The 24,066-nt window shown below is 43.5% G+C and overlaps 1 protein-coding gene across 4 annotated transcripts in view; it reads right to left on the bottom strand.

The window, feature by feature from the left end:
- The window catches only part of gli3 (GLI family zinc finger 3), a 108,416-nt gene that overhangs the window by 43,972 nt on the left and 40,378 nt on the right, over positions 1-24,066 (bottom strand). For 2 of the 4 annotated variants that reach the window (XM_023950287.2, XM_078938304.1), the window contains 2 exons: positions 21,254-21,496; positions 2,651-2,756 (listed from right to left, as the gene is read on the bottom strand). In XM_023950287.2, the coding sequence (XP_023806055.1) occupies positions 2,651-2,756; positions 21,254-21,496 (349 nt within the window). The remainder of the gene's footprint in view (positions 1-2,650; positions 2,757-21,253; positions 21,497-24,066) is intronic. The other 2 variants (XM_023950289.2, XM_023950288.2) reach the window with 2 other exon arrangements.

Below are 24,066 nucleotides of genomic sequence, written 5' to 3'. Positions count from 1 at the left end.
TTCCTGACGATGATTTCAGGCGCCATCTTGTCTGCAGCCAGGTTATGGGTGACGGGAAGTGGAGGTGTGGTTGCTTGGTGCTGACGGTCCAGGCAAATCTCTAATGAACAACTGCCGCTCTGCAGAAACTATGTCCAAGAAAACAACTTTTATCACTTTTTTACTTTTAATTTTTGCAAAAAACAACACAATCATAATTAAACGACCACTGGGAACACTGGTTTTGTGCGAGAGCGTCGCTTTTGGCTCCAGAAAAACTTGTCGTGGAGATAAACAACATCTGTTCAAACACAAAAACACAGGAACCCCCTCCCCCCTTCGTCGTCTGACCTCGAGGCTTTAATATAGAATGGCACATTGGTACCTTCTCCACAAGAATTCATAAACTAAACGATTAGCTTTTGTCTGTAATTGCGCTCTCCATGCCTAATAGGGTAGGTGAGGTGAAAGAAAAAAAAAAACAAAGGACAGTTAATTTGTGATTTCCTTTGCTCATTTGAAGGCAAATTAAGTGTCAAACAGCTAATACAGAGCATATTTCATTTTGCGAGCTCTTAATTTAATTCCACCGCCTCATATCGCCGGAGCCCGTTAGCTGTGCTGCTAACGGCGGCTCCTCGTCTGAGAACCGAGCCATAAATAAACATGTTTCAATTAGGCCCTTCGCGGTAATAGGATATGATTCTGTTCATTTGCCGCTTTGGGTCGGATGGTGGATGTGTCGTCATGGCGAGGAGGAAACAAGCCGCCGTGGTGCTCTTTCTTTTCTTTTCTTTCGGATGCCCGACGGTGGCTGGTTGGTGCGTGCGCGGGGGGGGGGGGGGGGGGGGGGGGGCCGGCTGGATTGATGAAACTGCCGCAGGGCCAACCCAACTGTAATTACAGGCCGTAATGAGAGGTTGCATGGGGAAGTACTGCAATAATAGTCCCTGTGTACTTAGGCATATCTTTGCGAGGGCTAATAACGATTAATTCTGCACACAGAGGAGAACTTGTCCTAAAACAATTCAATATTTCTCCATAAGCCGGCTTCTGTCCCTTCCCCGAAGCGACAGCTATATGTTTCTGCCTCCATTTGCTGGGCTTGCCTACGATCAACAACGCCAAGCAGAATGCATCACTTAACTCCGGGCAGGGACCTCACTTCCTGGCCTCAGTTTTGCGCTCGCAAAGTTCAGCCGGAGCCAAAAGTTGCACGAAACCCGGGTGTGTCATTAATTCCAATTAGCTATCAGGTGGTTGCTGTTGTAGTTGTGCAATGAGAGGCTTGTTTTTTTTTTTTTTATTATCTCACAGAGGAATTTGGTGGTGCTTTTTAATCGAGCACGGGACGATGCTCCAAGGCTCAAAGGCACTCGGAGATGTTTGACAGTGAGCTCACAGAATTGATTTAAATACATACGACCGCTCAACAGCTGTCTTATAATCATGACAAATAGTTTCCCTGAACGCAGCATGTCATTTGAAACGGTGCGTTGCTTAATGGTTTGGATAAACAGGCCTTAAGTAGCAGAACATGGCCGTGACTCCTGTGACAGCAAACCAAGCGTGGAGATAACTTCTGTCTGGATGGAGTGACTGAAGACGCTGCTGACTTGTCCCTCCTTAATTTTATTCCCTGGCTCAGCGCTGCCCCCCCCCCCCCCCCCTCCTCATTTTTCTCCTCCCCCCCCTTCCCTGACCCGTGCTCCACGTCGTACCCCGGCTCTCCTGACGGATAACAAGCCCGGCTGTTTGTTTGAGCCTGCGTGTTTGCCCCATTATCTGCGCATAAGCTAAATGCTAAATTATATTTGCCATTTTGTTTGCCGTGACAAGGAACATCAATCAACTCCCCTTTTCCCCTTTTTTATTTCCTCCCTTTCTTTTCCAGCGCTGCAGCCCCTGAGCTGGAGACGGGAGGTTGAGAGGTGGGGTGGGCCGGAGATGGAGGGTTGGGGACATAAAAAATTCATTACGCTTAGCGGCACATCAGCAAGGGAGAGATATGACTCCTGGAGGAGGAGAGGGGGGAAGTTGATAATGATGAAGAATATCAAACATAATATGGCCCAAGTAGCTGCCCCATCCAATTTGTCCTCGTCGCGCGTTGATCGCTTCCTCGGTGTCTGCCGGTAGGAAACAAGGACGATGGAGCGTCTTTGTGCATCTAGCAGCTCAATGCAAATAATACAAATGATGGAGGAGGAAGGAGAGTAAAAGAGGCTGAGCAAACAGGAGCTGAGGGATGCCAGTGCTTACAAGCTCTCTGTCATGGACCCTCTGGTGTGGTGAGAGTGACCCTGCCTTTACCGTCTGTCCGTCCATCAGAGATGAATGGATGTCAGCAAAAGCATTGCTTCCCTTCCCTGACAGGGCTTGATCACTGCTCTTATGAGAATTGTGCACTCCCAGGCTCCCGTTGCCCCGCTCTCATTTTCATGTCTCTGACACATGTTCATTTGCGTGTCTCTGACATGCGGATCATGTTGCGGCGCACATGGGGCTGCGGCCTTTGATCCTGAAAGGCAAAGAATGGCGCCCGCGAGGAGGATGCTCGACGCCCACGGGGAGGGCATGGAAGTTTCAGGCCTCCGTTTGTGACGGCAAACGCCGTTCTGATCAGCAACATTTCAGTCTGGAGTGCGTGCGACCAATTTGAGAGACTTACACGTGAAGAGGGGCCACGGGGGAGTGCTCGTAGACGTACCGTCCCTGGGTATGTCTGTCATCTATCGGCACAGGAGGATGGAAGGAAGGGAAGAACTGTGGCGGAGCTGTGAGAACAGAAACAGAGGCAAAAACCTTAGACATGCTTTTTTAAACCGTGTGAATTCACCCCCAACTCGGTTCAATCTCAATAGCAGTTACATGGAAAGGCAGTGGTTGATGGTTATCTTTCAGCAGACCCACCCAAATGAGACCTCATTAAATGCACTGAGCTAAGATCTGCATTGCTGTGCAATGTTTGCTGAGGAAGTCTGTGAAATATCTCAGAACTCAAAATAAACGGCGATAAACCAAAAGAAAAGCAGCCAAATGGCACATTTCTTACTGTGCCAAGCATAATGTGGTCCCTCACAGAGAATAACAGTTAAGTACAACCAATGGAATGAAAAAAAAAAAAACAGAACAAAAACATCCTTTTCCGTTTCACTGTTTTGTCACAAATGCCACAGAGAATCCAGAAGCTTATTTTTCCCCCTCCAGATAAAGCATCAAACCATTTGCATAATACTTGCTTGGAAGCTTTCGTCTATCTTTACCACAGAGGATGAAACTGTTGCTTCGCCTCAACAATAAATTTGTTCGAGTACGAACTCATCGTTTCACCTCAAATTTGGTTCAAACCAAACGGGAAGGCTACAATTTAATGTTGGAAAAGTTTAAAACAAGCAAACAATGAGTGTGGATTTCGCTGCGTGCCCACAATAAGAACCTAAAAGGAGAAAAATGGGAATTGCACACATTCACATGTCGCTGCTGGAACACGTGTCGGTTTATTGCAGATTTCTGAAGCCGCTGCCAAGTTGTGTCTCAGCACCCCGAGGGGAAGCATGTTTCAACATCTGCATAACTTCACGCAGCAAGGCCGCGGCTCCTCGCTATGTGTTTTTACTTTGGCTTGTAAACATTTGAGCCAGGAGGGCAGATGGTCACGCTGCGGAGCGCCAAACGGCTCCACAAGTGTCGGGCCGTGACAAATGCAGCTGCAGCACAGGGCGGCACAGCAGGTGTCAATGCAGGTCGGATTCTTACCTCATCCTGTATTTGTTCTTGGGGAACTCTGACAAAGACAGACATCTACAATTAAGAGGCGATCTCCTCATTTCTGGGCTTGATTGTCCAAAACGAGCTCTGCTATGAGACGGATCTGTGATACCGCAATCAACTCACATTTGATTCCAAATCATGCGGAAGCATGTGACTAAGGCTTAATTTGCTTCATTTTGGTTGGTTTTGCCTCCCCATGCAGCAGTCCAAGTAGACTTTTCACCAGGTGTCCAAACTGAGCTTTGTGTCATTCTGTTAAGACAGATCCATCGCCAGGAGTTCATTTCCATTAGCTGCAACCGGGATCTTTTTTGTTAGTGTATTGTTTTGCGATAGGAACATCTACCAATCAACCATACTAAAGCCCCATCCTTTTCCTTCACTTATGAATTAAACACTGAGATACCTGAGGGGCTCTTTACTCTGGACATTTTCACACAGTGAAATAAAAAGAACCACATCATCTGCAAAAAGCATGACGGGACTCTACGGCTTCCATAATCAAATCTCTCCTCCACTTGCATCATTAAGATATTTTGCCTAAAAGTTACCTACAGAATCAGAGACATTAAAAACAAGACTTATTTTTTTTCCAATAATGATGAAATAGCCCCAGCAGAGTGCTATGTAATTTACTTTTACAGTGGAATCAGTTTATGAAGTCAACAACTTTCTAAAAAAATTCCAACAACTTACAATTGACTATAAGCCATGTAAGGGTGCACAACATTTCGGATTGGTCTCAGTAACATATTAAATCAATGTGATATAAAATTGATCAGGTTTCTACTAATGTTGATGTTTTTGTGAAAATAGATGAATCAGAATAAAAACCCGTCTTTTATTATGAAGTCAATGGTAGCGGACACTCCTGATCATCCACTTTGTGTGATGCAACTCAAAGAAAAATTGCCTCTGTTAACATCTTGCCTTTCAACCCCCCCCCAATTTTGCATCTCCTAGCACTTAAATACACCTGGATGATGCAACCTTTGACGATATCTGAAAGTTGTACTGAGAATAACAGACAGAATTGAGGCAGCTACTGTTTTCTCAGAAGCTGGAGTAATCCCCTGGAGAGTCTTCATTTGGCTCTGACATGATAAATTGCTGGATTTTGGGGGGTATTATGTGACGCACAGCAAGACAACGCTTGTTGCTACCCTAGAAACAACTGACTGGCATTTTAAATATAACCCATAACACATTTGGAAAGTTCAGCAAGTGAAAGTCAAATTTGTAGAAAACATGCAAGAGTTTTTATCCTGAGCTCACAGTAACAGAGATAAGTGGTAAAAGCCTCCCCCATAAAGCTCTGGCAAGCATCTGACCACTCTGACTCTGTCTGTTTGATAGTTTTCTCCTGATGACTGTTTTTTTGGCTCGGCTTAAGCTGGCAGATTCCAGAGCTGCTGACGGAGGGAGGGATAAGGGGATGCTGGGACGGCGGAAGGGCTGGTGGTGGTAGGGAAACGGATCTGTCTACTCTCCACATCTCACTCCTGCACGAGTAAACGGCTCAGAGCTGTCAGACTTGGAAATGAACCGTCGGGTATACAAGAGCTGTAGGTGTTGTGCACCAAGAAAAGGCATCTTTTTTTTAAACCCACATACTTTTACACTAACCTCTGTTTTATTGAGGGATTAGGAACGACTACAGAAATTCCAAGTCTTGAAATCATCTCAAAGACAAAGTCATACACCATCCTTTCCACGTCAACCCTCTCCTCATTGAATTACCCAGATCCCCCTTTTGTTTATGTCTCTGGAGCTGCTCAGTCAGCGCGGGCCTGTGCACAGACTGGACCTTTTTTCTCACTCCATCATCACTCCCTGTTACCCATGACTTAGCTCCCTTCCAATGAAGTTTGTTTAACCCAATTAAAAGTTTACTTTACCACAGTCCTGTCTAAATAGAGCCGGCTGCCTCTTTCACACCGGCACGCTTCTCCACTAGCAAGGCAAACTGCCTCTTGCGACTACAGGGAGTACAGTCACAAACAGCACAGAGCAAAGGAAAGTGGAGGACAACCTCTGTGCAGCAATCCATCTCCCCTGTTTCCTGTATAGACTCTTACTGTTTACTCCCAAGGCTAAATCGCTGCCTCTACCCTTAATAATCGGCAGATCTTTGTCCTTTAGTGCAGAAAAATGCCGGAGTGCTTCCGGATTTGACAGCAGAAGCAGTGATGTGATCAAATTGGTTACTTTCAAACTGATTGGTATAAAAGAAATACAGACAAAATCAAGAATCAAACCAGGAAGTACAGTTCAACAATGTCCAACAATGGATATGAGTGCTTAAAGACTCTGATCATCTTTAGAGCAATTTTAAAAGCATTCTCAGTGGTGTTTTAATCATGATTACTGTATCTCGCACACTATAAGCGGCACTTAAAAGCCTTAATTTTTTCCAGAAAACGACAGTCCACCTTATAATTAATCTATTGTGTCTAATATGTGGATTAATTCAGGTCATGTTTACTGATGTCCAAGCAATTTTGAGAGCTAGAAGGCGCTCTTTCTGAAAGTCAGTCTGTTTTTCTTTTACGAGTTCCAAACAAGTTTGAGTATTATTGTAAATACGGTAACGCAGCTAGCGTGTAGCAGGGTTGGATTGTGTTTTTTTTTTTATTTACATGTTACTGACAAGGTTGGGAGTTAGCATGACACTTGTTTTGGCAGTGTCAGACTACTTTTTTACATTTTGCAAAGAAGGTCGGGGGCTACAGGTGTTGTGAAGAATGCTACATGTTAACCACATCTTTAACGTGGCTAACATGTAGCGTGTAACATGGAGCATGTTATAAAAAAGTTCTAGGGATACTGTTAATACAGTTAATAAAGTCAGACATATTTACCTACTTATTTTTCATTTTTTTTGTCTTGCTTAACAGACCTTATAGTTTGGTGCACCTTTTTTTTAAAAAAATTAAACACTTGTAACGTTTCCCTCTCCCTACCACTGAGAGCTCCCTGTTTACACTCTCTCCCACTAGATTACAGCCCCATCACACCCCCCAACTTAACATTACGGATGCAACAAAAAAGATGAGCTACATTGGAGCAATCCTGATGTACAGTTCTGATCCAGATTCCAGCTCAGACAAGGAAAACAAAGACCTTCGTGGATCTATTTGTCTGCAAGTGGATGCGTCAGAATGGAGCGGAGCAGAGAGCTTGTGGCCCCGCCCAGCGTATTTTCTACCTCATCAATACCATCCTTTTTCCAACTGAGTTTTTTTCGTCTGCTCCTGACTCACAACAATTTTAATAAATAACTACTGTGTTAAAAATGCCAAAAACACAATTTTCGTCAGAGGGAGTCTTTAAAAAACACATTTTATAGATTTTTTTTTCAGTCTGACAGCTTCAGAAAGTTGAAACATTTAACCAACCTCAGTTCAACGTGTTACAGCTTCAGTGTTGGGTCTTTTTTCGCTTTTGATCATTTAAGAAATGGCACGGAAGCAATTGAGACCTGATAACAAATGGGTCTTAATGAAAGGGCAATTAGAAGCAAACTTTGACCAAGCTCATTAATTCTGCTTCAACGCAAACTCTGTGAGCTCAGGTCCAAAAGCCAGCCTCCGCTTCGTTAAAACAGGATGGTAATTGCCTTGTCCTTTATTTGACGCTTGAGTCCTTTCCAAAGAAAGGGAGGGAAAAAAAACTCTAACGCACATCAACCGCTGTGTCCTTTCTGGTTAGTCTCTGCTCATAATACAAGTGATCCCATAAATGGTGTTTGCTCGGCTTTGGAAGGCATGCCATGTGATTTCTGCAGAAAATTTAAGATGTCACTCGCAATCCTGATTTGAGTTTCAATAATAAAAACAATTTCTCTTCTTTGTTTTTTGTTGTCAAGTCAGCACTGTGAGTCTATTGTCTTGATGGCTTAGAGCTGGATTCCTCCTCTCTTCTGGTGAGGGTTCGCTGCCTCCGCTCTAACCAAGTGTCGCATGCAGCCAAGGACGAAACTCCCCTCCATAAAGGCTGCACTTCCCATCCATGCACAAAGAGCCCCTGACAGACTGTCAAAAGTGACTAAGTCAGAGCGAGAAAAGGCCTGCTCCAGAGGTTTGTGAACTGCTAACGTGGAACATATGAAGCCCGTGCAGAAGCAGAGCATGCCAGATTGCGTTATGCCATCTTTTTCCTCGCTCATGATCTCACAGCTTAGGCATGCTCGTCTGCAGAGAGGCTGACGAATCACGCCGCTACTTTATAGCACTTTACATCTAAAATACACTTCATGCATTTGCATTTCTAAACAACGTGGAGCTCGTCGCTCCGTGCTAAACGCGAAGAGTTTTCCAACTTCATTATACAAAACTAAGACGATCCGATGAGAGAAACTTCTGTTCAGTGCTTGTCCCAGATTTGTCTTCAGCTCTAAGCTTTATTCCTGCATTTATTTTTCCTTTCAATTAAATTACATTTGTTTAAGAAAGAAGGGAATGTGGTTATACTGCAAAACACACAGAATAAAAGCCATTCTGGCCAAAGATCAGAGAAATATGGGACATGGTCTGCAGCTATAGTTGTGTATGCATGGATAATAAAATTGGAACATTTATGCATCTGTGTGTATAAGCACAAATGCTGCCTACACCTTACTCTATGCTTTTGTATCTGCACCTTTTATAGAAAAGGAAACACAACTGGATACTGGAACCAGGTCAAATAGCCAGGTGGCATTTTAGACAAGCAGTTTATTTCCTTTATTTTTGTATAACATACATATATATATATATATATATATATATACATATATATATATATATATATATATATATATATATATATATATATATATATATATATATATATATATATATATATATATATATATATATATATATATACACACATACATATATATATATATATATATATACATATATATATATATACATATATACATATATATATATATACATATATACATATATATATGCATTTTTACATCAAATAAAATGTAAAATTACATGTTTTCACGGAGACTGCAAAGCCTTTTTCAACATCTATGTTTCAAATATCAATGTTTTTGATGGAAATTTTTTAAAAACTTCATCCTTTTTCATAATCAAGTTTAAAAACGAGCACAAACAGGTTCTTTGTGAGGATTGAGAGCTTCAGTTGAGTTTTTCTGTTGTTCTTTGTTTTTGCTCTGTTTGCTGTTGTCAGTCACACCTGGTTTGGGTCTCCAATTACCCACAGCTGTCTTGATTTGTGTTAATGATCCTCAGTGTATTTAGGTGTCTGGTTGTCAGCTCCTTTGCTTTGTCATGTTTTTGTTGCACCCTTGGTTTCAAGTTTATTTGACAAATGTTTTAGTTTCTGCTAAGGAGCCCAGTCTCCTGCATTTTGTGTCCTTTATTGCTGTTTGATGACAGTATTTTGATTGACAGATTTGGTGTACAATAGACTGGTCCGATAATTTACATCAATAGAATGGAGTGAATGACGATAAAGTTAAAAATGTTGTAGAAAAATAAATCCAGTGTTAAAATAACAAAAACCTGATTGTGATGGGTTTTTCTTTTTTGTGAATTATGCAAACTGAACACATTTCAGTCATATTTGACTGTTATAAATCTCTTTAACATAAACCTTTACCTAAAATTTGAGGTGTAATTTAAAAAGAAAAGAGCCAATGTTTGCCACAACCACAAACGACTCCAGTTGTGCAGAAATAACTCTGGTCAAATGTCAAATGTACATGGCAAGCTCCTGAATCTAAGCTGGAATGATCAAATTCAAACTATATTTCTTTAAAAAAAATAAACTTTTCATACAGCTGTAACACAAAGAGTTTTACAGGTTTAAAAAGACCAAAAATAAATTTTAAAATGCACAGTATGCCCTACAACCCTCCCGACCACAGGAGGAGCACCAGACAAACTGAGACACATGAATGTAGCAGTTCCTAAAGTGACCACTAGAGGCTGGTTTTAGAAGAGTGATTCCAAATGTTAAAAAAAAACATTGTGAATCCCTGCCGAAGCGTTAGAGGTAGCCAGGGCCCCCCGACACCGGCATGGCATAGCAGATAGAGCGATCCGCCCGCCGGGCAATCCAGCCAGGCGCCCAGACCAGGAAGGTACAGGAGCACAGAGAGTGCAGGCCCCAGCCCTGCCAGGAAGATAGCCCTTTGCCCCGCCAGGGGGTCCAGCCCGGGACCACAGCCCCAGTCTCTCCAGCCCAGGGGCTCTTTCGTAATGTTTAACGTCTGGCACGCAGGACTGTGAGGCGTTGCTATGAACTGTATGACAACATCGCGCCATTGATCCTCGGATCACTGTCAGGCTGGCAGGACGGGAGCATGAAGAGGCTCTTAACAGACTATCACTTCAAGTAGTTTGGAGGCGGTCTCCTCTATGGCGGCTAAAGTTTCCCCCTGTGATCAATCCCCTTCCCCAAGCCGCCTTTCCCCGTGTTTACTTACGGTGAGACCTCAAGCTGTTTGAACATGTAAATAACACTTTCCGAGACTGTTTAGCTAAGCTCAATGGGAGTTGCTGTTGACTTTTGGAGTGCTTTGCTTAATTACAGGTCCCAGATTGTTTCAGGTCTAATGGCCTAATTACCGCTGTATAAATTAGCCCTAATGTTCATGCTGTGCAGGGCATTTTCTACTGCATTGCAACGCAGAAAGATTAAAGCGAAGCTTTTATTCAGCAAAGATGCAGTGGCGAGGAAAGCGAGAGGGGAGGTTAAATAACAGGAACATTGTCATGGATTCGCCCGCTGCTCAGGCTGCCATTCATCAAACGAGGCAGGCTGGCAGGTCCCACTCCGTCCTTTTCCTCTGTAAATCAATAGATTTCTTTCCGTTTTATCCCTTTCTTGCTCAGTTGCGCTCACGCCCTTTTAACGCATACGGCCTCTCGATGGGTAAAAGTAATTAACATGGAGCAAAAGAAAAGCAGGGCACCAAAGGGGAGACGAGGAGCGGTGGAAAGAGGAAGGATAACAGGCTTTCGCTCTCAAATGTACATTCCAACGCTACTCGCTGTCACGAGTAATTTGTTTGTCAGGGCTTAGCAAGACAGTCGGTGCCCCGTCTTTGTGGTTGTGCAAGTCTATACATATTTGCTGTGGGAGTTGTTGTTCACTCAGGTTATCTCCGCATGCCACTGCTGACAATTTTACCAACATGTTCGTTCACCGCAGAACACAGGATTTCGCCCGAAACTTATGAATGTCTCTTCAAAATGTTAAAGCCCGTTCATTCGGGAACCGGTGAGATTTGCCTCTGCAGGACAAGCAGATGCTTCACGGCGTTGAAGCATCTGCAAAACATTTACAGAGTCAGTCTTAACAAATTGCACACCAGCTTAAGGATTTCTTGCTTAAGAGGGGGAGCGAAGCACGCACAAGGTACTTCCAGGGGGCCTCCAGCTCAATCCAACCCCAAGCTATGCTCTGTTTTTCTTCTCTTTCCTTGTACCAGATGGATCAGGGAGTGAAGGTTATTTCAGAGGGCCTCCACGGAGTGCCAATCTATCTCCAACGTTTGCAGAATTTCCCCCAGATTGGGGTGAACTGGGGAGCAGAACAAAGAGCTATGGGCTGACCCTCTCCCTTCCCTCTAGTAGCTTCACTGCCCCCCACTTTACTTAAACCAGATGAGGAAACCGGCAGCAGTATAGCGGTTCTTTACTCCCTCCTTGCTCCCATCTTTGTTTTGCATCTATCTACTTTTAAGCAAAATATCATCTCTCCAGAGATTAATTGTCAGGTTGATACACGCCATTACATTTCTTCATCTGCTCCATTTGCTCCAGGAAAACGCTGATCCAAGAGTTTCTTTCATGTCTTTCTTTACATATTCATCTAAAAACTAACAGCTAAAATAAAAAGTCCAATTTTTTTCCACCGATTTATCCTTTGAACATGTTTTCTCCAACATCTGAAGCAGGTGAAACTGCTGAGCAACACTCATCGGCTCTGCAAAAGCACACAGCCTGGACAGAAGGTCACAGGCCCGCGATTTTGTATACTAAATTGCATTTCAACTTCCCCTTTGGTTTCTTCGTCTTTATTATAAGAACTAATCTGTCACACCGAGCATTTCGTCATCTGTACGTTTTTTTGTTTTGATGCTGCATTACTGCTCAAAATTGTGCTTGAAGACGCTTAGCACTCTTATTTTGCGTGTGTCGCAGGAAAACCTAGCATAAAAACAAGAGTTTAAAAAAAGCAGCATGATGCTTTTTAAAGCTACCTTCACAACGCCCTTGGTAAACTGCGTTCAAGAAACTACTTCCAATGACAAGTCGATGTAAATGTGTTATTTAAAATCATTCTCCAGTGGCTACATAGGTTTATGACCGTTTTCGGGCTCGTTCAAAATGCGCTGCCATTGAGCGCTAGATGAAAGTTAAACCAGTTGAACTTTGTCCAATCAGAGACTCGGATTCAGTAGTTATGTAAGGGTAGCATCCCTTTTCTTTCACAGAGGTGTCAACTATTCAAATATTGGTCGTGGAGAAGAAATTAATAACAGTTTTGTTGTTTTTTTGCCTGGACGGAATTATACACAAAGTCTTTCATATATCAGAATAGAGGTGTGAAAGAAAAAGCCTGGAGCAAGATTCATGAGATTTGCGCCGCTTCAACAATTCGCCCCAAGACTAGGACTCTTCCAACTGGTGGCAGACATGCGCTAGTAAACAGTAGAAAAAAGAAGAGACGTAGCCCCTCCCTGCTTGTCCAATGTGAACACAACGGGCTAAAAGCGGGTTCAAGAACCCGTGTTTAGCGCATTATTGCACACAAGTCACATGGCTGGTGTGCCATAATGACTTGCACCGTACGGTTGATCCGTTACTTGGGTTGTCCGGACCCAGAGAGGGTCGTAAAGTGGAGTGGTTGCATCTTAAGGGGCTCTCAGGTGTGTCTTGCAGTCCCTAGAGGCTCGTACGACCACTTCAAGGGACGTCATGATAATGGAATACACAATTGTCGTACACGTGGTAAGTGTATCGTAATATTTTCGCAAGGCTAATGTAAATTGTATGCACTTTGATACATTGATGATGCTGTCATGGTGTGTTCTTATGCCACACTCTAATCACTAGTGAAGTGCAAGTACTGGCTTCTTGCTGACCGCGAACGAATGCTGTATGCGCAAGGTGTGCCGGTTGATACCCAAGTGCCTGTAGGATTCTAGTAGGAAGTCTACACAAACTACTCTGATTGTCTAATTTTCTCATTTCTAACTGACAGGAGTGTGCACTTATCATGTTGGGGGCTTATAGAAAGAGAAAATCGATACAACACGCCTGTGTCTCACTTACTTTAGTTACCCTTATGTGTTGTTTACGTTCACTACGACCTGACACCTGCAGCATGCCAATTTGAATACTTTGTTGAAAGCTGTGAAAGCCTGTAGCTACAGGGTGGGAAATAAATCCTTAAGAAACTGTCTTGCATTTGTAATTTTCGTTTTAATGCTTCAAAACCGCCAGTGAAGTCTTTTTGTGTGTTTTACCACTGCCTCTATGTCTTTCCCCCTCTATTTTTTCCGTTTGCCTTGTTCCAGCGAGTCTGCTCAGACCTCAGGGGAAAAGTGGCCATTATTTGGGCTAACGGAGGAAACCATGTATCACAGAGTAAAGACCAGTGTCACAGCAATCAAACAAATGACTGCCGGCCTCTGCTGGACCAGATGCAGGGCTGATGCCCTTTGGACCAATTAAGATCTTTTGAGAGCCTCGACATCTGGAACTCTCTGATGCTCCCCTTTTTCCTCCTTACATTGACGTACGGAGCAAATACCCTCTATTTTACCCTCTTTCTCACTCTTGCACGGTCCTCCTAATTCTTTCGGTTAATCCTGCTCTATCTGCCTCTCCCTGCCGCTCTCATTATTCAAAGCCTGATCTCTCCCCTTTCCCTCCTCACAGAATTCCAAAACAAGGACAAAGTTGTAATCCATTTACTGCACCCCTGTCAACAAATTCCTCCCAAATAATCCTAAAAGACTTACAACCAAGCCTAGGTACTATCAAGGGAGGAGGACGAGGCAAAAAGAGGCGCATAAAGGCACAGAAGGATGGGGAAGAGTGTGAGGAGTGTAGCAAAGCAGGCGGATGGAACTTGTGTTACAGCAATTTGAGCCTTTGTCACGCAGGTGGTGCCCAGGGGTTCCCTCCGTCTGGGCAAAGAGACAAACTGAAGCCCATGTAAACTTTAAAGAGGATTAACCCCGCCGCAGAGCTTTAATGAGACCTGAAAGTGTCGGGCACCGGAGAGCCCCGGCAGACTCAGCCGCAATCCCGTCGAATCCCAACGGCCCGGCCCGGCGCTGCTGCGGCCCTAGAGCTTCCAGCTGCCCTGCTTGCAGCGAGCCACATCAAAGCGGCACGTCAGGGAGAGTCCTCCAGATTGGGAGGGGGGGAACATGTGAGAACTGAGGATGCAGGAGTCAGACAGAAAAGCATGCCTGGATGGTGGAATCCCTTATCTCCTCCTGAGAGGATGCTGCTCTGTGGTGCGAGATTGTCTGGAGCTGCCACCTGTCCCAGGCATCTTTGAAGGCAACACTAAAGCCTGTGATGGGCCTGACCTCCTTGAGTTACCATTCTTTTATGTCTTTATTCATTTTCTGCTTTGTTACGCCTCCCCTTCGTCTCTTTTGCTCTTCTAAGGCTCACCCCTCAGTCTGTGTAACACCCACAGCCACGGACCCAGTTCTCCTCCCTCCAGAGATATCTCCCTTTTTCGTCAGGCTGCTTGAAACATTTTAATTAGACTGTGTTCATCAGCCTCCTCTCTGTGTAGAACAATACGCACTTGTGACCCTCCCCTGACAAGAGCCAGATATAGGTTGTTGGCTGTAGACATGAGGTGTTTATCTTTACCACGATGTACAGTATGTGAGGGAAACGCTAATGCAGGAGGAGGGACGAGAAGGTTAAGATTCAAAGAAACAAACATGTAGCAAGGCATGGTGATTACCCTGCTACAGGGTGAGTAAAAGAAGGCAGAAAGAGCTGTAGATGTGGAGGTTTTACACCCCAATGGCGACGCAGAAGCTCCTACGAGCCTTCCTGTTTTGGTGCTTCATGTTCCTGCTGCCAGCAGGGTTTACTGCGGTTCTCCTTTTTGGAAGGACAAGACGCAACAAATCTTTGTCTCAAGCCTTTTCGCAACAACAAAGTGCCATTGTTCCGACTTGCTTCTGCGACTCGACTGATTAACCAATCACATTTGCAAAGAAGTTAAAGGCAGTGACAGATGTGGCCGCGTCGATAGTAAGAAACGCTGAGTATTCCTTCTGAGCGTCTTCAGATCTCCCCAAATTCTTCTTAATTCTTCTAAGCCCCTTCACATTTAATCTTGTCATTGTTAATGAGGACTGCCATTATGTCCAGATATTCAGTTCACACTGGTAAGCCTTGTGGTAATAGCAGCACATGACTTTAAGATGGTATGAAAGTGCATTCTTGAGGCACTTCAAACTCTGCTTAACCCTCTTAAATCATCGAGCACTACAAAGAGGGCACAAGCATGTGAGAATATTTTCTATCTTACAGCATGAGATGCCTCTAATAAGCTGAATAAAAGGGGATCATCTGATTATCCCTGGTGCGCTGGACCAAGGGGGCCGCAGCAGAGCGCCGGCCCGTGTCGTTCTTTCTTGATGAAAGGAGGTGGATGGAGGAGATCCCTCTCCATTGCCTGCAGTGTGCCCCAGGCTCCTCCATGCCGACGCACCGCTGGGGGACTCCGCCGAGCCACCGCGCTCAAAAAGCCAATATTGAAACAATCACAAAGACAACACTTACCCTTGAAAGCGGCACGCGTCCTCTCACCCCGGGCTTTGCTCTCAACTCCCCACTTTCAGGGGAGGGGGTGTTTTGAACCTGCTTTCCAGACAGTTGTCACATTTACACCAACAAGAGACCATCAAGTTTGTTCTTTGAATTCCAATTCAGCAACCCCCCCACACCACCACCGCCACCAAAAACCTCTGTCACTTCTCCTCCACTAACCAAAGAGTGCAGAATCTACCATTAAACTGCAGAAATAAAACATTTCACAAAGTATTTGTGTCCCGGTTCTACTCTTAATATTTTACTACCTCTGATTTAAGACAAAACCAACTTTCTACTGACTTTTTAGGAAGATGTAATAACAATAAATCTTGAATTTCTTGCTGAGTCGTTTGATTGTAACAAACGTTTTATTGTAATCTCTAATGAAAGAAGCTGTTTTTTTACTTTACATAATGTTTTAAAGCTTTATTTTTATGGCGAGCGTTGCTCGATTAATAAAAACTAGAAAGTTTTATTTGACTCCTAAAATGTGCAATTCTATGATTACGGCAGAAAAAAGGGAAAGTTGGACTGCTGTAGGGCTTAAAAAACGATATATATTTAGGCAAAAGGTGTATAGTGTCTTTTGTTTTTAAAGAAACATTTATTTTAATATTTCCAATTTAACGGTTAGCTTTTTTTTAGCCTATTTTTCCCTTTTTGAATGGTTGGTTGTAACTCCTTGTTTCTAGATTTTAATATCTCTAAATTTTTATTTTTTTTTTGCTACATGGACAGATTATTTTACTACTTTTAGTCTTTTCTTTTTTTAAGATGAACGTTCTTATCCTGTTTTTTAGGTTTGTTCAGCCAACTTTGACGGCTGCTTACTTTTCGGTGTGGCGCCTGAGATCATTCAAGGTCAGGAGGGCTTTAGTGTTAAAGCTTCAGCTGCTAAGATATGGGTTAGAGCTGTAACGGGGCTAAATGTGTACAGCCATGGCAAGTAACCCTCTAAACTTATTAGGAACAACTGTATGTCTTTTCCATTCTTCCCTTTTACTCCTCTTTGGTGTTCCAGTGTGGCTTTTAATCGCTATTGTCGGGAAAAAGCTTGGCAGGAAAAGATGCTTGGCGTGGAGATGCCAGAAAGTGGGCTCACCGTTACTGCAGGACCACTGACCACCGCACAATGCAAACACATGTCAGCACTGTGCCTCCCATTCACTCTTTTAAACAATTAAGGCGTTTTAAAAAAAAAGCCTTCTTCCTCATTAATCCTCAGCTCAATCCTTCCTTCTCATCCTCCAGCAAAGCCCCGTGTCTTAGAGTTTTGGTAAGGAGGATATGGACTCTTATCCAGTGTTTGCCCAAGAAAAGAAGCTAAGACGCTGGCATCGCCACGATTAGCAAGTCCTAACAATGGGGGTAATGTTTCTGTGGTGCCTCTTCTTTTCCGCGCTGAAGTGGGTGTAAAAAGCAGAGTAAACACAGTCTGAGGCCAAGGACGTAAGAGAAGAGGGAGATCACAAGTCTGGGAGAATAGCAGAGATTTACCCCGAGGATAAACACCCCCCCCCCCTTAGGGCCATTCTCATTTCTCAACTCCCACATCTATCCGGGATTCGAGCTAACGACCCGCGGGCCAGGTGTGGGGAGGCTGCAGGTGCCGTTGCATTTAGGCACATTAAACACTGACACCCAACGGTGCGAGGAGTAATCTGATTTACCTGGTTGTCTGCCGCGTGGCACGCCATTCTGTGCAAGCGCAGCACAAAGGCTTACTGCCCCCTCTCCATCACACACACGCACCTGGAATGAATTTAGATGGCGACAAAGGCCTCATAGAGAGCGGATAGCGGAGTCAAAGCTGTGTGTGTGTGTTTGTGTGTGTGCTCAATTGTGTACAGAACCAGAAATGACAACAGCAGCCACTGGCTTCTTCCACCTTGTGGTGCAGGGGTGGTGACAGATGCTACAGGCTTCTGGTTCAAAGCTGCTGAAGGACGCGGGGGGCTCAGGTTTAAGGGGACCCCCTTTCGTTCCGCTGACCCTTAGACGGCCAAAGCTCATGGGGGAATGAGCTCTGGTACTGGGTTCAATCAGACAGAATGGACACGTCGTCTTCGGGGACACCCCACATCCTCAACACCTGAGGCCAGAAGGAGGTGTTTTACGCTGCAGTGCTTTCATCATAGAAAGTCTCTCAGAGTGCCGGACGGATCACACAGACCACAGAGGAACATCTATAACCAAATTACATATTGGCAAGTTTTATTTTGTACAAATCAAAAAGTTTTTTGATTTAATTGGCCTCAAGGGTAATTGTTTTGGGTCCCCCAGACATTTTATGGCGAGAAAATGTTTGGATGTCACAATTTTTTTCCCTGAAACCTTAAAGAGTCCATTTAAGTCAATAGCTATTTGCGATAATAAAGTCGTATCATGGAAATATGACAATTTCGAAAAAATGTTTTTTCGCTTGGAGGGGGAGGTTTTTGAGGCGAATCGAAACTGTGTTATTTCACAAAAGTGCAATGAAAACCCTTTTTTCCCCAATTTAATAAGTCACATGACCAACAACCGGATGGCAATGCACTTCCTGGTAGGAACTGGCGGCCTCGGGCAATGCACAACGGGCGCCACAGGAAGTCCCACAGCGTCACACCGCTCATCAAAAGTTGAGCGTGTCATGGGGAAGTGTTGGATCCACAGCTCCTTATGGAAAATCACCAACCACCATGTCCCAAAATGGCTTCATCTGTGGCCGCTCCCACGTGGAAGGAGCTCGCCGCTCCTTGACCCAAACAAGACGCCGACGTCTCCTTTGATAAATGATGATGAGCGCTAGTGCCGTGGCAGAAATGTGAATGTATCTGCTGTCAATCATTATTTACATCCATCGCCATGTTTTTCAATGACTTATCGCATGAGTTGATTTGTGTTTATTTGCATGATTATGACTTGATCGAAACGGTGTACGAAAATTGCAAAATCGTGTTGTTGTTTTTTTTTCGACATTTCTAGAATTTCAATAGTTTTGCGCACGTGTGTGATGGAAACGCAGCTATTCCTAATTAAGTTTTGATAGATCATTTTTTGGTCTTTTTTTCAAAGTGTGGCCAGTTAGACTTCTATTCTTCCACCATCTTTGCGTCAATCTTCCAAGCTAGAGCTGGAGGACTGCAGGAAAAACCCACCAAATGACTTTCAAAATAAAAGTTTTCTAAAAGCCTGACTGTGCAGTAAAAGTCGCACTACAGTCTTTGGCGGAGGTTGCAGCATAGATGACGATAGGGTAATTCTTAAAGTGGAGGAATTGAAAATACTTTACAACATTTATTTTAAAAAGAGAAGTCACAAGGAAGAACTTTGGGTAGAAACAAAGCAGAGGACGCACCAACGCACCTGTCTGAATGCAGCTTTCATCTGACGCTTTCAAATAAAAGTGCGTTAAACAACCTGCTGCTATAATGACAAGAATCTATGAAAGTCTTCAGCAGAGTTTATATTTTATCTATTATTGCAAGCTGGAGATTTCCAAATGGTTGTGGAGACCACTTTTCAGAAATAATGACAACTAAATCACTGATTGTGAGAGAATATTAGCAGTTTCCAGGATTCAACAGGCGCTCCAAATCTGATCATAATGGATGAATTTACTACTATTTCTAGAGTTTTCATCTCTTTTTTACAGGAGAAATTGGATATTTAAAGGTGTCAAAATGAAACTGTTAAGATCCAAATCAAGAGCATTCATGGAAGGCCAATGGAAGCCGTTCTCAGAACGCCTATAAAGAAATAGTCAAAAAAGCCCTTTAGAGTCTAAAATCCAAGTATGAGATTACATTATTCAAAGTCTCTTTTCCCGTTGGCTTTTGGAAAATTGGAAATGAAAAAACATAAAGTTCACCAAATCATTTCCAAACAAACATTTTAGTAAATGAAGAAAGTTAAGCGGTCCTTCGTTTGTCGCAGAAGTTGCAAAAAAATAATCTGCAATAGATGAGACACCCAAAGTATTAATTTTTATTTTTCTTCGATTATTCTAGATGTTTTAAGGCTGTAAAACTCCTCACTACACCCTTTAAAAACATTTTATACACTTTTCTCTCTTGTTCAGACCCTAAAAGTTCAAATTTTAGTAGTCAGGATGCAAAACACCATTAAAAAAAAAAGGGTAAAAGGTTAACCGTGTAATAGCAAGGGACCACACTATTGGACCAATTCAGTGGCCTTGTGGCGGAGTGTGTGCCCTGAGACTGGAAGGTCATGAATTCAAAGCCATGGCCGAGTTATACCAAAGACTCTAAAAATGGGGCCCAGGGGTTGGATTTAGGGGTTAAACCCTCTGGTTCAGGATGAACCAGATGCAGATAACAACTTTCATACAACCAGGTGTGTGACAACTAAAGGGACTTGAACTTTAAACAAAGCATTTTGGTTTCTCCAGAATTTCTCAGATTCTTTTAATCAAAAAGGTTGAGTGCCAAACCCCAAAAAATCCAAAAAACTGATAACCATATTTTTCTGAATGAACAAACTACGTGTTGTAGATCTACAGCAGAAGTACGACTGCGTTGTGTGATTGCTGTTTCCAGCGTCCTGCGTCTCACACATGAAAAGGCCCCTCGGAGCCGACAGGCCTTTTGACTTTTCCTGCTGTTTCTGAACTCTCCATTTCAGGCTGTGACTTTTCCGCATGACCCCCAAGCCTCCCGGTGACCCCTGCCCCCCCTTCGCCACTGTTCCTGCCCCTCGGCTCCAGCGGTCTGGAACCGCCGGCCCTCCTTCACACACCCACTCGCACACACTGAAATGAAAAGTGGCAGTGTTGCTGAGCTGGGTCGGGATGTAATGGGCAGTAATGTTCTGGCCTCCGGGTTCCTGTCCACAGCAGCGTAGCCTGGTTTTAAGTAACCTTTTCCTTAAAGAGGCACCTTGGTTACTTTCAGGCACCGGGGAGAGCTGGGTAATGAAGTGGCTGAATAAATGGAGTTACGACACGAGGCCGGGCTCCACTGGAGTTTTCATTAGCGCCACTGCACTAAAACTCTCCTGTCCGACTCTGTCTGCCGCAATTCGGTGGCAATATAACCAAACTAAACAAGCCATCACATCAAATCCTTGTCTGGACACAAAGTCCGGGGTGGGGTGCCACCAAATTAACCTCCAATCAACCCCGATTTCTTTCACACCTTCCCTCTTTTTTTTTAAACTACTACTGTTTATCTCAGTTTGATTTCAAATGATTTTAAGTATCTCAACCACGCCACGGCTCTTTCCTCACCTCATTCTCCAGGGCTTTATCCCTGTTAGTCTCCTTCCCTTTCTCTCACACTGTCTCCAGGTCCCAGGGTGAGAGAGAGGGAGGCAGAGTAGGGGGCGGTGAGGTTTGACTTGGCGCTGCTTTTGGGGCTTTGAAGTGTGTGTTGATGAGAGAAAGTGGAGTGCTGCGTTCAGACAGGCCCCTAATGAGGGAATTAAGAAGCTGCGCTGGCCGTTCCCCATACTAAACTTCCCAGGCACAACACAAGACAGGCGAGTGTGCAGCGTTCTCAAGAGTGCGCACAGGCAAGTCTTAGAGAAGGGCTAATCTGTCAGACTTGATCAAGCCTCTGAAAACGCGCTTCTCACCTACAGTACAAGAAGCAAAGCTGGCCTCAGCATTTGGGCTGTTGCAAGCGTGTCCTTGAGCTTTCCAACTTCCCAACCCCTTTGAAACTTACGATAGTGCGAGTCTAAGTAGCCATTTCGGGGGTCCATGGCAAACAGCGGGCCTCTGTACAGCTGGGCATGGTCCGCCAGATGGGGCAGGGAGCTAGGGAGCTCCTTCTTGAGGAGGGACGGCCGCTCCTCCGTGGACGTGGAGGGTTCCTCGTTTACGCTCCTGTCGGTGGCGCCGGGCGTTTGGGAGCTGATGGCATTGCGCCTCTCACGGTGGTACGGTGCGCCTGAACTCTCCTCCTCTGCTGGGATACAAAAAAAAAGAGAGCATTTCACATCAAAGCTGCATCTATTTAAGAACGTATTGCTGAAAACCTTGGAGGAAATTGTATCACGCAGAGAAATAAGTTGAAGGAAGGAGCAGGAGTTCAGCTTTGCATGCTATGGGAACTATAAAAAAAAAAAGAACTACACAGGATTGCCTTTCTCTACACCAGATGTGGGAGTTCAGAGGCAAAGTGTGTTTAAGCAAATGGACACCATAAATAAAAAAAATCCCAACTTCTTAAATCCACACAGCTGAGGGAAGGCATGCTTTCAGATTCAGCTCTGTCCAGTCTTTTTAGAAATGGATTCCCATGGAAGAGGCAGGCTTTCAGCTCACATTCCAAGCTGCCCCCTTAACAAGCGTCACCCTCCTTCATTCTTCCTCGGCCCCCTCATCCCACTCCCCCAGTTCTCAAACTAAATCTTTTTCCCTGTCTCCCTCTCCTCCAAGGGGGGGAGGAGTGGGCCCTCTGGAGAGGGCTTCTTGGCGTGTTGTGTGTAAGGGGGATGAAGGTGGAGTCGGGTTCAAGGGCTGAGCTCCACAAGAAAGGAGCAACCTTTGACCCTTCGCATAGCCTCTGAACTGACATATATAGGGGTCAGGCAGCCTCATGACCCGGTATTAGTCTTTTCTGTAGTTTGATAGCATTGCGACTGACTGAGAGAGTGGCACAGCATGTCTGGTATTTCCTTCATATTCATATTCAAAGGATAACTAAGAGGAGGTCATCCTCTGCAGGCCATCTGTTTCCTGTTTCGTGTGACTTACCAAACTGCTAAGTTTATGTAAACTCTTTTAAAACCCAGTTGGTTTAAAAAAAAAAAAAAAGAGAATCACAAAAAAAAATGTTTCCCCGACTAAACCTTAAACCAAACAACGCAAAAAATTTACTAAAGCAAAAGCACAAAACAAACGCTGATTCTGGCCCAAGTTTGTATTTTGTTCTATGGTAACTATTTCTGTTATGAAGTTGTCCAAATCCAAAATTTGAACATAATGTTTATTTTCTATAAAGTCCCACTTCAATCATCTTTTGATCTATTTTCAAAGTGATGATGCCGCTTTGAGCCAAATTCAGAAAACCTGCGTCGTTTTCTAGGACATAGTTCCTGCAGAGCAACAGGAGTTTATTAGAATTTCACCTGAGTTGTGGGTGGGGCTGTTGTCGTGGAGCAACCCCGCCCCCCTTCCCCTACCTGTTGATGAGAGCTCAGAGCGTGTTTTCTACGTCAAAAATACGATATTTTTCTTACTGCATTTTTTCATCTGCTCCCGATTCCCAATGATTTAAATATAAAATACACAGAAATGCAGATTTAAGCCTAAATTATTTTATATTTGTCCTCCATCATGAGAAAAATGCCAAAAGAACATGTGAAAAATATCCATTTTAATCACCATTTTCATTGGAGCGGTTAACCACTGTTAAATAAAAAAGTAGTTTATGGTTTGGGTACAAAATAGATGCCAAAGAAAGCAGCACGCTAAGGATTCTAGTTTTGTGTCGTCCAGTAAATCTACGACACAAGCAAACCAGGTAATCCGTTAATGACCAGTTTTTTAGAGCAAATGTCACAAAAAAAACTACATCTGTTGATAAAAAGTACCTACAGGAAACATAAGCAAATGTGTTGAATGATGTTTTTGTTTCACTTTAGTGTCACAACTGACTGCAAAGAATATGAACAAAATTTGGGGCACTGATTTCTATAGGTAATCTGAAGACTTTTAACCCTTTCATGGCTGAATTTTTCTCCAATTCAAGAAAAGATATAAAGTTCTTCTGTGTTTTTTCCTTCAAGGTGATGCTTTACTGAGTGTCCGAGTTAAATGCTCCGCTGCAACTGAACATACAGCGTAGAAGAGTCAAATATGACGGCAACTTTGTCATTTACTTCATGACCCATTCATGTGCAAATTCAAGGTCAAGAAAACCTTTAAGAAATCAGAGCAGATCATATAAATAATAAAAACTAGAATAAAAACTCCAGCCACAAAGACAAAGTAGGTGTTTTGAACCAACTTGGAATGGGGTTCATTGTTATTCCGTCACCATGATTGGCCTTTCAAAATGAAATCTCAGTTCTTGTTCACGTATTTTGTTAAGTTTCTCCTAAAAGTTCAAATGATGTATAATTTGTTTTCTTCTTTATGCATTATTTGGCTGCTGCGACTTATACTCCAGTGCGACATATAGTCTAAATAATATGGCAGTTACTGTCAAAGCAGATGTTATTTTGTTGCCACCGACATCATAAAGTTAATTTATCTCGAATGATTTACCGCTGCACACAGCGATTCAATGATTAAATAAATGATGTAGGACAAAAGTAAACGTCTCACTTATAGAAGAAATGATGAACTAATGAAATCAAATCACCTTCAACTCGTTAGAAAAGTACAACTACAAGGATCCATGTTGCTTAATTCTAGGCATACAAAGTTAGAATTAAAACACAAAATTACTGGTTTATTCTAATCTGAATACTTTGTTGTAAAACACACACATACCCCATATGCTATATTGTAGAAGTGTATATATACATA

This window comes from Oryzias latipes, chromosome 20 (assembly GCF_053564925.1).
Source record: "Oryzias latipes strain Hd-rR chromosome 20, Olatipes_Hd-rR_3.1".
Classification (NCBI taxonomy): Eukaryota; Metazoa; Chordata; class Actinopteri; order Beloniformes; family Adrianichthyidae; genus Oryzias; species Oryzias latipes.
This window is presented reverse-complemented; position numbering and strand designations above follow the sequence as displayed.